This window comes from Homarus americanus, unplaced genomic scaffold (assembly GCF_018991925.1).
Source record: "Homarus americanus isolate GMGI-L3 unplaced genomic scaffold, GMGI_Hamer_2.0 scaffold23617, whole genome shotgun sequence".
NCBI classification, from domain to species: Eukaryota; Metazoa; Arthropoda; class Malacostraca; order Decapoda; family Nephropidae; genus Homarus; species Homarus americanus.
Genome location: NW_024720711.1, coordinates 5,578,443 through 5,592,461, shown reverse-complemented (window position 1 = coordinate 5,592,461; position 14,019 = coordinate 5,578,443). Strand labels below are relative to the sequence as shown.

The window sequence follows — 14,019 nt, the reverse complement described above, 5'->3', positions numbered from 1 at the left end:
TATATTTCATATTTTATTCATTTCTCTTCAAATTTCAACTCTTCATATTAGTACAGTATATATTAAAAATATATATATATATTAATCAACCACAAAAGGCTGAAAAATATCGGTTTAAAGGCATCAGTAATATATTTCTTGTATTATTAGTTACATACAAGTTTACCCTCAAATGTCTTTTCTGTAATGGTGTACTTTCTCTGGTCTCCTCCCAGGTGTCTCCACGGTCTCCTACAACACTAATCCGTTATCTAAAATAATGTGTGAAAACAGTAGAAAATTCCTTCCTTCATAATTTACCCACATAGTGTAAGGTAAGCTGTTGTATTATAGTGTGTGTGTGAGTATTGTAGTCATTATAGTAACTGGATATTGTAATACTGTATAGTGTGTTCCAATGTATTTATTTCTGGTTTATTTTGTCAAATTTGGTCGACAGAAGGAGAATATATCCCAGTACAGTATAAAACAAAAACTGGTTCTATTATTTTATTCGTGGAATTTTGTGACTGACCTTGTATAGCGGGTCTGACTAATTACCCAAATGTACCCAAATATAGCCGGAATGAAGTCAAATAATGGTTCTAGATGAATAAATCAGACTGCCAATCACTTCTCTATTATTATTTGGTGTTAAAGTAAAAAAAAATTGGTAAACTTAATTTAATCTGAGTTAATAGATCAAGTGCATGTACCTAACCTAATCTAACATAACCTAACACAACACAACTCAGATTAAATTAAGTTTACCAATTTTTTTTTACTTTGACACCAAATAATAATCGAGAAGTGATTCACAGCCCGAATTACGCTTGTACGAGCATCATTTGACTTCATTGCGGCTACATTTGGGTAATTAGTCGACCGTGTATAGCTGTACGGTATGTGGTGTATGTATAGGGTAATATATATGTGTACATGTCTGTCTGTGTGTTTGTTTATGCATCTACACAACAGGCTAATACCACCTGTGGACGAAATACCTGTATTATCCCACACTTGTTACTGAATCTGAAATGATTAGGGTTAAGGCCACAGATTCTGAATTTTGTATCCTTGTATCCTATAGGGCATGGCTCCAGTATAAACCTCCTCCTCCATATAACAAGCATCAATTTAATGGTTATAATTCGTTATATGGAGGTTTCACATCTAACAAATCTCGATATAATGGTCTGTACTCTCCCATATAGTTAATTAAATAAAGGTCTCTCTGTAGTTAAGGGGTAATATGTTATGATACAGTCACATAAAATGTAGTGTCTTTAGGGAAATTATCTATAGGAGAATATTTCTCTCTTATCTCTTAATTGTCAGTAAAATGCTGGAGGAAATACATCTTTGTCTCTTTAATTTTTATTATGTTTTTGTTATGAATACAGTGCATGTATGTGTGGATGCCATGTTCACATTCTTTCTGTTGATAGTAACCTATAACAAAATAATGCCCTAACCCAACCTACCGAACCTAACCAAACTAACGTACCAACCTAACCTAACCAACCTACTTACCTAACCTAACCAACCACCTAACCTAGAATAATGCCATGGGAGTACAATATGCAGTCTCGTATATGCTTTATTTGTTTTACTTTCTATTTCACAATATTTACTGCCACGTACAGTACAGTAAATGCTCTTACAGGTGTTAATTTAATCCCTGGGAGCCCTCACAGTTGTTAGTAGGTACAGTACTTAACTATATACTGCATACGTTAGGAAAAATTAAAACAGTCAAGAGCTGTGCTAGCCATGCTCTCTCCTTGTGTATTGAAGGATTAGTATACTGTACAGTGTTCTGTATCCATAACTTGCCATCAGGCCTGTGGTATGCACTTGCATGGTGGCATATTCAATACAGTACAGTATAGGTATCATACCCTAAATCATATACAGGCATTAATTTTTTTCAAGTATGAACTGCCATTCTACGATTACTCATGGAATTGATCCATGACTGTTTACAATACACAATCATGTTTGTTTATAGGAACGTCAAAGTGTATGATGTCACAGGAAGACCCCGGGGAAGACTTAGAGTCCCTGAAGCGACGGCAAGCAGAGACACGCTTTAAACTGAGCCTAGCCAACAGACACATTAGTACCTTGTATAGAGAGGTGAGTCTATAAATATTTATAAATGTTCATTTCTCTCCCGGATATTAGACGGGGAAATGGATCCCGCATTCATTTCTCTGTTTAGTGCCCAGGCCACCAGATTCATCCAGTTGTGAATGGATTTGTTATCATAACAGTTTGGGAAGTGAAAATGGTAAAGTACATTGCCACCCACACTAATACTATCTCCTTGTGCACTGAAAAAGCTTTGTTTATGGCAGGGCAATGGTTTATGAGGATAGATGCGTGCAGTGACAGGGATAAACCATATAGATCTCATGGCCCTGTTATAGAAGGGAAGTATCAAAGCAGAACTTGTGTGACAGCATTAAAAGTGAATGAGTAACAGTAAGGTTGTATTTGCTCGTGGTTCTGGTAAAGGGGTTGCAATAGTGAATGTATCCACTATGACTCTTTCAGTTAACTGGTGTTTGATTCTGAAAGCCATCGTGAATTATTGTGAGAGGTCTCGTCCTGTTACAGTCCTTTTTTTACACTCTTACTTTACTGTTGCATCCTCCTGTATCACACTTTACCCCATCTTCCACTACAGTATACATTAGAGGGCCAACACAACCTTTAATGTGTGGCCAGTGTACACGGCCATAGGGCATTGTGGCCAACACATATGTATGTCGTCTTTTCCCACCATGATTTTGAAAGACCTATTACCTTCCTGTGTTCCCGATGTTTATATCTCAAGGAGTTGTGTGTGTGTGTGATGTAAGTATAATTATGAACATATCCACCTCACATGGCACAACTTATATACCGGGTATATCATATATTTGCCTCCCAGATGTCAAATAAGCTAAATAAACACGTTTTTTGTCATAATGTATTACAATATAACATTATGCATGCTTTTCTACTATTTCCCATATAAAAAGACTATTTTGGTAAGATTTTCACCACCCTGTATTATTTGCACATACAGTGTGTAGTAAATTTTCAGATGCTCACTTGTTAACAGCTTCTATGTACTGGACTGTATTAGGTTCATCCAGCATGACTCCCTGCTCTCTACTGTACCCTTTGGCTACATTTGTTGGCTCATATTTTTTCTTTCCCTTCATTATTAAATGGTTATTATTCTAAAAGTAAATCAACATCAGTACAGTATTCTTTTCAATCTTAATTTGCCAATTTATAAACTTTGTAGGACACTAACAGTATTTTGTTCTTTATATGTGACAGGTACAAGATCTGGAAGTTCAGTTTAAGACAGCCATCAGACACAAGAAACACTCAGCCCGCTACAATCTCCGCCAGAAACTTGCGGTGATTATGGGTCTGAAAATTGTCTACCTCAATTATTGCTCTGTTAAATCTCTGGAGCTGGAACGCATCACCCAGAAAATCCGATCCTCTACTGGCAGGGAGGAAGAAGCAATGGATACTGACTCCAATGAGGAACCTAACTTGTCCATCTTGGAGATGTAGAGTGATGGAGAACACAAAACATTAAGTGCGTAGGATAATAATATCAGTTTATGTAGTATTTGCCTAATTTTAGAGGAGCATGGTCTTTGTATGACAAGATACTTCAATGAGCATTTTGGACTTTTATTTTTGTTGCAGTATTTGTTGTCATGATGGATGATCATTTTGTGAACGCTTCTCTAGAAGAACGCCATATATAAACAGTCACCTCGACAATCTTTATATTTCTTGAATGTAAAAAACAGGTGGTTTACCAATATGGTCGAGTCGGACAGTGATTACGAAGAGGAGGAAACTCTAGTTATGGTGGAGTTACACGGGGTTATTGACTCAGAGATATTTGCACAAGATTCTTTCGAGAAGTTCAAGATACTAGCCTTAGATTCTGTGCGGCCCATTTTACAGGTAGAAAACTTTATGTTTTCTGGTGAATATGAACACACAATGGGGACAGCTGTGTTCTTTGAAGAGGAAGATAAAAGGGTGAAAAAATGTGACCCTGTGTTTTGCAAGAAGCCATCAAGAATGCTCAAATATGTATGCAAGACTAATAAAAAGCTCACAATGAAGCGAGTATTTATATCTGAGAAGCAAGCTGGAGACACTGGCAACTTGAAAACAGAACACGTAGATAATGGTGAGTCACTTGGTGAGGGAGCCAGCATTATTGTGAGTGATGCCTCATTAACTGATGACAGTCATGTGAATGAAGAAGCCTGTATGAGTGATCCATTACTGCTGGGAGACCTGAGTGCTTGTAATGTTGACAAAGCTGTCCCTGCAGGTGACTCCACGTCAGTGGATGACCCAGGGAATACAGAGAATAATGAAGGTGCAATCTAGAATAATTCAAGTTTAAATCTCGTCAGTTTTCTTGCGTTTAATAGACTTAAGTACAATAAGCATAATTTGTGACTCAAATTACCGTAACTTCTTATTCATGTACTCAAACCACATATTGTATTGTAAATAATGCAGTTAGGATTAAAGATTTTTTTCATTTTGTTGGAATCTAAAATTGCATATAGAATTTAGAATGGTTGAATATTCTTCAGGTATTATTTTTTTAAGGTAAAATTCATGGTGCAGAGCTGAGCCTCTTAAGGAGGTATAAACAAGTAATAAGTCAATAGAAAATAGATGTGTTGGAACACCACAACCTCTACAGTATGATATACTGTTTTAGATTTTGAAATTGATGAAAGGTGCTCCGTTTGGTTTGTTTGTAGTACTGTAATACACTAACAATAAATTATTTTGTTTTCTGGGCATTTTCTCATTCATCAAAGATCTGCACCAATGAAGTTGTAACAAATATATGTTATGGAATATGCTCATTTAAATCTATTTTATTTTCACTTAAGAAAAGAGTGACCCAATGTGAATTTTGATCTTTAAATATAAAATGTAAAAAAAAAATTGTTTGTTCATCTCTTCCCATGAATTATAAGTGTGTATCTTTTGGGAATGGTTTCAGACTACAAACAGTAGACTATTAAGAATCGGTAGTTTTGAACTGATTGCCGAGTGCCCAAGCTTATCAATATAATTCTAATTGTTCTTACAACATCTTCCTCTGTTAGATAATAGAAAGGTCAGTCCTCCTTTATTGTACTGTACTCAAATCTCAATTTTGGTTATGGTAATTTATAACTCTCAAACTGTCTCTTTTTTTTTTTTAAAGACTTTTGTAAGCTCTGGACCCTTTGATCCCCAGCATCATTCAGGCCAGCTACCTAATTTTTAAGTGAAAATCCAGAACCAGGAACATTAGTATATGTGTCAACCTTACTCACTAATTTCTAGCTTCCTTGAGAACCGATCCATGGCAGTTGTTGTCGAGGGATCTATCGCTCGCTTTTTCTCTACCAATAGTAGTGTTCCACAGAGTTCTGTTCTTTCACCTACTCTCTTCCTTCTTTTTATCAATGATTTACTTCGCACTACAACTAATTCTATCCATTCTTACGTTGATGATTCTTCTCTTCATTCTTCTTTACATTTTTCCCTTTCCCCTAACTCTCAAACTAGAGCTGTTTCTAGAGCTGATATAGTTTCATCTATCAATGCGGATCTGTGCAGCATTTCCGAATGGGGAGATAGAAACTTGGTTAAATTTAATAGTACTAAAACACAGTATTTAGCAAATACACTTTCCAAAATAGAAGATATACACCAATCACATTTCAGGACAATCATTCTGCCAAACTATATAAAGATATGTTAGACCTCAACATTTCCTATAATATGTCATGGAAGCCACACATCCACAACATTGCTAAAGCTGCCTCCCAAAAGCTGGGAATGCTGTACAGATGCTGTAGCTACTTCACTCCTGAGCAGTTGCTTCAAGTTTATAAGGGATTCATTGCTCTCATATCTGGAGTGGTGCTTCTTCTGTCCAACTTTTAGATAGGGTGGAATCAAAGGCATTTCGTCTTATTAACTCTCCTCCTTTAGTTGATAATCTCTTCCCTTTCTCTTTGCTGCACTTTTTCTTCACTCTCTCTCTCTTTTACATGTAGCTGTACTGTACTTTCATGGGCAATGGTCAGTGGATTTGGCATCCTGTATACCTGCGGCAAGGCAATGGGCTCGCAACACTCGTCTTGCCCGCGGTGCCCACCGTTTCAGTGTGTATGTCGGTCACACTAGAATAACCTGTTACAGTACATCCTTCTTTCCTCACACAGCCAAACTGTGGAATGCTCTGCCTTCTTCTGTGTTTCCACACTTACAGTCTGTTTTGCTACAAAAAGCTGGTTTTCTGGCATCTTTGTGGTGAAGATTATTACAGTCTTTTTCTCTTCTATTTTTAATTTATTTTTGCTCTTATTTTTTCGCCCCACAGGCCCCATTGTGGGTCGATGAACTGTGCCCAGGTGGGCTATTCCCCGTAGAAAAAAAAATGAGATAGAGGAGCGAGGGTCATAGAGCTTCACTCATCTTGTGACGGTGTGACCACAAAAGAATAGCCTCCAGGCTGCCATTTCACTACAGACAGTAATCATTTGCCAAGTGCCAGGGTTATTTGGTAAGGGCTGGGTATAATGGCAGAAAAGGGGCATGAAGTCCAGATATCCTTGGAGGAAGTGACCCCTGACAGACATACCTTAAGTAGGTAGTAGGCAGCTATCAAACAGGGAGGTACTACCGCCTGGAAGCATAATGTGTTGTCTAATGGTAGACCCTGCTGCCATATGGCATCACAAAACTCTTGACCAAGTCCAAGGTTGCTGATCTGTACTGTATAACATATATCCAGTATTTATTTATAACCTTGAGTTGCACATCAAGATCAAGTATATTATATATTTTTTTTACGGGGATTAGCTCACCCGAGCACAGGTCACTGACCCACATCAGGGCCTGGGGGACCAAAATATAACAATACTGTAATAATAATATTTAATAATACTGTATTACTAAAAATATTTAAAAATTATAACCAAAAAATAAAAATATTAATAATAACCATAAATAAATACACAAACAAAAAATAAATCAAGAGTGAGAAACAATATGTATACGTGTCTTGTCAATAGTAAGAGAAACAATGAATTGAAAACTTGCAATTGTGTGAAAGTGAGGCAGAAAGAACTGCACTAAAACGAGATAAGAAGATCCTGGGTTGGGAAAGAGTGGTAGATGAATGGGACAACAGGATTTCAAGCAATATAATTAGTACGAACACTTTAAACAGTTTTAAAACTAGATTAAGCAAACATGGTGGAAAAGGTAAGGTTCTGGGATCTAATGTTAATATTATGAGTTAATTTACTTCTTGGGTCGATTGATGAGACCACACAGCGGCTGCCAACGGTATTAGAAGGACTCAGGTCAGCTTAGGTTCTTCACTTGATCACCATGACCCAGCACTCAGGTAATGCAGTCAGGTCACGGTGAGGTTAGCTCCTAACCTAACCTAACCTAACCAATTCTATATTGTAACTACATACATAGTGCTTTTGTTTTATTTTCTCTTTAATAAATTTATTGTGCTTATGTTGTATTTTTATGTACTAAATTGCAAAATACATCACACTCATTAGTTGACTTAAGGCACCAAAGCTAGTGAGGGAAAGCAATTCATCAGTCAGAACAGGATTGGGGTTGATTCTTCAGTAAGCTACAGGGAGGGGCGGGGGGGAATCATCATATCATCCCTGTACATTTCTGGATGAATAAACTGTTTCAATATTACTAAATCATTTAGCTGATAACACTAATAGTGAGCTGAAGCTGGTGATGAACAAGAGATACGTGGCGGTGGACATCAGTAGTCACGAAAAGATTGTCCCCTCCCACCCAACACCCACCCTATACCACCTGAAGATTACCCCCCCCCCCCTCACTGTATATTATAGTGGATTTCTCCCCTACAAATGCTGTTTGTCGCTGAGTAGCCGACCCCGCGAATTCCCCAGTGTATGCCTCGTGGTCTGGGTCAACCAGCGCCGCCTTACAAGAAGGAGGTCAACTACTAAGCCACGCCTACCTCCGCTATTTAAGACCTGACCTCGTGGTGACCTCTCTCTTCTTCTACCTACACCAACCAGCGAGCAACACCTCCTCCTCCTCCGCTGCCTGGCGGCCCTCGCTCCCGCCGGCGAGCATGGCGACCCACAAGCTGTCCTCCTCTGAGCACCCTCACCAACCAGCTCTCTCTACATCACGCTTGTAACCACGCTGCCACTTCCCAGCACCAAGTTGCATTGTACATCCAATACAACATGTATACAGAGAGCACATTGTGAGTTTCCTTTCTCCATCCCATCCTGAGTGTGAACCAAAACCCGTACCCCACCACAATACCACTTGAATTTTAACCACCCCGACACAACCTACTATAATCTCATGTGATCCACAGTTATTATTATTTTTTAACAGGGATTAGCCCACCTGGGCACAGGTCACTGACCCACATCGGGGCTTGGAGGCAAAATGTAATAATAATAATAATAATAATAAATAAATTAATAAATAATATATATATATATATATATATATATATATATATATATATATATATATATATATATATATATATATATATATATATATATATATATATATATATATATATATATATGTGTGTGTGTGTGTGTTGTGTTGTCAAATGTAAGTGAAACAATTGAGACTGCAATTGTGTGTAAATGAGGCAGAGTCAGTCAGCAAACTAAGACTTGGTCACAATTTCGTGATGCCATACGGCAGCAGGGTCTACCATTAGACAACACACATGCTTCCAATATCTTCCCAGGCGGTAGTACCTCCCTGTTTGGTAGCTGCCTACTACCTCGTGACAATAACAACTATTATGACAATGTATAACACTGCATTACAGAGATAAGAATTTTTATCTGTATATAAACACCCTGAACCACTATCTTTACTATAACAACATATTGTTATCAGATGAGTGATGATAGTAAAAAAGACAATATGTTTTTTTAACGACGTCCATAGTATTTCATTAAACCTCGTAATCAGAAAAAAAATACACCGGAAAACAGTCAAAAATAGAAGAATTCTAAGACGTGTTACAAGAGGGAGAAATTGTAAGGAAATTTAGACCAAAAATCTATCTTTTTCACTTGATTTCTCCGACACCTTCCTCTCATATCCCGAGTTCTCATTGGTCGATTTCTTGGTTGCCTTGCTCTTCCTCAATTCCAGAATTTCATTGGTTGAATCCGGGTCGACCAACTTTATTCTCGAGTTATCATTGGTGTAGCTGGGCTGCCTGGATACAATTCCTGAGTTGTAATTGGTGGAGATGGTCATTCCTAAACGTTGTGAATACGAAAGAGCCACAAAATGAATTTCGTTAACTACTTCTTGGTACTGTATATTGTATTGTTGAGTTATTGAAATATTAACTAATTTGTTTTACTATTTGTATACTACGATTGTATCACTGTATCCTTGAGTTGTCATTGGTGTACCAGGATGGCCTCCCTTCCTTTCTCGAGTTATCATTCGTTTAGCGGAACTCCCTCGCTGTAATCCTTGAGTTATGATTGGTGGAGTTGGGTGAGGCCCGACCAGTAATATTTAAGGTGCGCACCGCGTCATGTATCAGTTGCGCGTTGGACACAGTAGTGAACGGACGTGACGCGGATAGTGTGTGAGTGAGTCGGAGTGGAAGAGATGGTTGCCTAGTAGTGTTAAGAGACACTTTGGGAATTGTTACAAGAAAATATAATACACCATGCCGGGGCCGGACACATCAGAAGTGGCGGAAGAGTACCGGTCGTCCCTGAAGGATTTGACCATCAACTCTAAGCCACTTATTACCATGTTAACAATGCTGGCTGATGAAAATAGACCCCACGCCGCCATCATTGTTAAAGTCATCGAGGAACATATCCATGAGGTGCGTCCCCCCATATTGTTGCCTTTTCCTTCCTGGTGCTCTCCCCTTCACCTGCTGTAATGTGAGGCACGGGAGAGGTGAAGGTGTCTGGCTCTAGGGTGAAGGGTTAGAGTAGTAAAGGTTGTCGATATTGGATTAGAAAACTTGGCAAGTGAATGGGAGTTATTGGTCGCCATCTTAACCCAACATGATGAAATTTAACATCGGGAAAACTTTTTTTTATATCTTTTTGTACCTCTGCTTCGTTAAATTGAACTTACTTCTGTATTTCTTATGCATATTTCTTGTTGATTATGAGGGAACGTGATATGATTTTTAAAATATATTTCTTATACGTTTTGGGAATTGTCTCACGTCAAAATGTGTCCTTATTTCGTGGCTGAACTCTGAGAATGAGAAGCATAAACCAGATTAAATTATATTAGTTATGCTGAACCTGTACCATGACTGGTCGCTAAATGAGGTTGCCTGCAGTTATTATAATGCTTGGGTACATGTGTGGCGTGACTTGGCTGTCTTGAGTAATACATTATTTTCATCCGGTTTCTTACAAAAATAAGTGGGTAAATGAAAACCGGTTTATGGAGCAAAGAAAATACGTTCAATATAGGCAGCAGATATTGTGCCGTCACGGGCTAAGTTTCCACTGACACTATTTTACCGTGAGTTCGCTTTGAGTGGTTAATCGTTCATTACCTGCGAACAAGGCGAGAACTATATTTGACCCTGACTGGCAGCATTTATTTCGCCGTGAGTCGCTCGTCGTGTAGCTGTAAACATACCTAACTATTTCGGTTGTTCTTGGAAACTTAAAATTAAAAAAAGAGGCGACATTTACTAGAACCTGACCATCCCAGAAAACCTACCAAACTTCTGGGGGGGGGGCGGAGGCGACCACTTCGTCATATTAAACATGAAGTACTTGGCCAATAAGAGCGCACTCCGGTAAAATAGCGTTAGTAGGAACTTAGCCGGTCACGGCAAAATATCCACTACGCTCAATAAATATTAATGAAAATGGGAAGTAGGCTTTAGTGTTTGCAAATTTATATGGTAAATATTCCGCAAACACCGGCATATGATTTAGTCATGAGAAACATATTAAATGCAGTTTTTTATGGTGAATACAGTGGTGGTATGGAAAGTTTGGGAGCCTGCACAGATAATTATTGAGTTGTGACTCCGGGTCCGACTAATTACCCAAATGTACCCGCAATGAAGTCAAATAATGGTCCTACATGAATAAATCGGACTGCCAATCACTTCTCGACTATTATTTGGTGTCACAGTAAAAAAAATTTGGAAAACGTAATTTAATCTTGAGTTAATAGATCGAGTGCATGTACCTAACCTAACCTAACACAACTCAGATTAAATTTAGTTAACCAATTTTTTGTGACTTTGTGACATCAAATACTAGTCGAGAAGTGATTGGCAGTCCGATTTATTCATGTAGGACTATTATTTGACTTCATTGCGGGTACATTTGGGTACATTTGGGTAATTAGTCGGACCGGTGACCCCTCCTACCCTGTCACTTCACCCCACCGAAGGTAGACAGGACTTGGGAGCAGAGGGAAAGTGTGGGGGTAAAACACATTATAGAACCTAACCTGATGTCTGGTCAGTGTGCTGTAAGACCTACTGGGTAATTATTCCACAATCACTAGCATACAATTTAGGCATATGAGACTGCTTGAGGAATAATAGCGAACGCATAACAATGGTTTAAAATTATACAAATTTAGATTTGGGAGCGAAATAGGTAAACGTTGGTTTGGAAATATAGTGGACGAGTGGAACAAGTTACCAAATATCAACTCAAATACGTTGGATAGCTTCAAACGTAGGTTGGATGGATATACAGTATGAGCAATAGGGTTTGGGTGTAAATGGGACTGCCCGGTATGGGCCAATAGGCCCGCTTCAGTTTCTTCCATTCTTATGTTCTTATTACCTTGAGAGGTACATGCAGTCATTATTAGTCTCTGGGTCATACTAAAATCAGAAGGTCTTTGATTATGCTCAGATATGTTACAGGAATACCAGACCACTGCACACCCTCAGCACATACCTGAAAACGGTCAATTTTACCTTTTGACCAAAATGTTTTTCCAGTGTATTTTTGTGTTTTAAATGAATTTTACCTTCATTTTTGGCGGATTTTGCTTGTTCGCCCCCACCCCCTATTAATAATGGGGGGGGGGGGAGAGCCTGGGAAATCGTTTTTATTTTGGGTGGGGGAGAAAACGAAAACCAGTCATAAAACCTAACCTAACCCCTAGCTGGGGGCTCTGCTCCCGAACTTCCGGTAGGCCTACCTTAAACTAATCTAAATGTTTCAGTTGTTAGAAACTTTGGGGCGCGCTGTGTCCGAAAGTACAATACTGTACCGTAGTTCTAAGTGAAAGGACCAAGGATATGTAACAATTGGATAGAATGATTGTCTTTCTCGTAAAACTCGGCAATAAACTTAAAATATTCGTAGGACCACAAATGACAACCAACCTCCACCACGGCCATTGTGAGACTGGTCAATGAAATTACACAGGCTGCTTCCTTTGAAAAAAAATCAAATGTGATTGGCCCAAAAAAATTCGTGTGATGATATCGATACTTCATTGGTCACGACTGGATGACGTCAGTAAATATTACACGTGTGATGCGCCAATAACACTTCACAAAGACTAAAAACTACGTAAAATTGATTAAATTCAACTGTCGCTATTATCCATTTCTGCCATGTATATATTCAACACCAGCAAGTGCAGCGTACTTAATATTGGAAGAACAAATACTCAATGTGTACAGCCTTAACAACATCAAACTAGAGAAGTCGACTTGTGAAAGCGACTTACTGGCACTCGTAAGCCCGGACCTTCGGCCTAGAAAACAGTGCGTTAATGTTCAAAATATGGCAAACAGAGTAATTAGGTTTTATACCAAGAAGTGTAACTCAACAGAGTGCGGAGGTCATGTTGCAATTATATCTTGCGCTAGTCAGGCTGCACCTCGATTATGCTGTTCATTTCTGGTGCCCTTATAGATTGGATATCAGATCACTGGAGTTGGTGCAGCGAAGAATGACGAAAATGATTCCAGGACTTAGAAACCTTCCATATCAAGATAGATTAAAGAAATTAAATTTGCATTCCCTAGGAAGACGAAGAGTGCGGGGAGATATGATAGAAGTATTTAAGTGGCTGAAAGGAATCAATAAAGGGGATATAAAGTTCTTATAATATCCGAGCAGGATAGGACTCATTAGCAACGGAATTAAGTTGGATAAGTTTAGGTTTAGGAGGGAGATGGGAAGAAACTCGTTCACAAATAGGGTGGTGGACGAGTGGAACAAGCTTAGCAACTTTGTAGTAAGTGCTGGGACGCTGGACAGTTTTAAAAGGAGGCTAGATAGATTCAAGGATGATAGAGAGTGGTTGTGACTCTCGACAGGAACCCAATTGGCCTATTGCAGACTTCTTATTTTCTTAGGTAATTTATGGTCTTATTTGGGGTTCAAAATGCTCAGAATAGTGATGTCTAAATGTTTCGGTAGTTTATAACTCGAGGGCGTTATGTCCTAGAGTGAAATAATACCCTGAAAACATTTGTCTGTAGAAAATAAAAGATGTCATACCTTGTGCAAATGACAAAAAGTGCACAAGGAATATGTTTGGTGTAATAGCTATCACCGTTACGATTGTTTTCTTGTGGGTGGCGAGGGAGACGAACTCATTTTCTAGAGGTCTCAAAGTTTTTATCTTCTGTGCAATAGGGGTTGGGTGTAAATGGGACTGCCCAGTATGGGCCAATAGGCCTGCTGCATTTTCCTCCATTCTTCTGTTCTTATGTCTTTAAGTTAGTGCTAAAGGGGTGCAATGTGGTGATTGAGTATTGGCCACCTTATAACCTGTTTATATGGTGCCCGTGCTTCACTGTTATGATTTCGTGCACTTTACTAACCACCGGTGTGCGTGCAGATGAAGGGGAAGATGGTGATCCCCAGTGCTTTGTTTATGTTCTTTTTGATATTGGAATCTGGCCAATTATTTTTTTTTTGAACTGCAGCTTTTTTTTTT

At 38.6% G+C, this 14,019-nt stretch overlaps 2 protein-coding genes across 4 annotated transcripts in view; both read left to right on the top strand.

Annotated features, from left to right (window-relative positions):
* Nucleotides 1–157: 157 nt before the first annotated feature.
* Nucleotides 158–4,826, top strand: LOC121860787 (general transcription factor 3C polypeptide 6-like). 3 transcript variants are annotated; one of them, XM_042358163.1, is made up of 3 exons: nt 158–314; nt 1,991–2,118; nt 3,316–4,826. In XM_042358163.1, exon 3 carries the CDS (start codon nt 3,820–3,822, stop codon nt 4,402–4,404), a length of 585 nt encoding a protein of 194 aa, XP_042214097.1. In that variant the 5' UTR covers nt 158–314; nt 1,991–2,118; nt 3,316–3,819; the 3' UTR covers nt 4,405–4,826. The 3 variants fall into 3 exon arrangements, with proteins under 3 accessions (XP_042214097.1, XP_042214098.1, XP_042214099.1); XM_042358164.1 differs by having other exon boundaries at nt 168–309; XM_042358165.1 differs by having other exon boundaries at nt 309–340.
* Nucleotides 4,827–9,656: 4,830 nt separating this feature from the next.
* Nucleotides 9,657–14,019, top strand: part of LOC121860829 — a 52,350-nt gene continuing 47,987 nt past the window's right edge. Inside the window, exon 1 of the mRNA XM_042358216.1 lies at nt 9,657–9,940. Within this exon, the coding sequence (XP_042214150.1) occupies nt 9,776–9,940 (165 nt within the window). The 5' untranslated portion in view covers nt 9,657–9,775. The remainder of the gene's footprint in view (nt 9,941–14,019) is intronic.

Excerpts from the sequence above, each read along its gene's own strand:
- LOC121860787 (XM_042358163.1), top strand. The coding sequence starts at position 3,820 with ATGGTCGAGTCGGACAGTGATTACGAAGAGGAGGAAACTCTAGTTATG.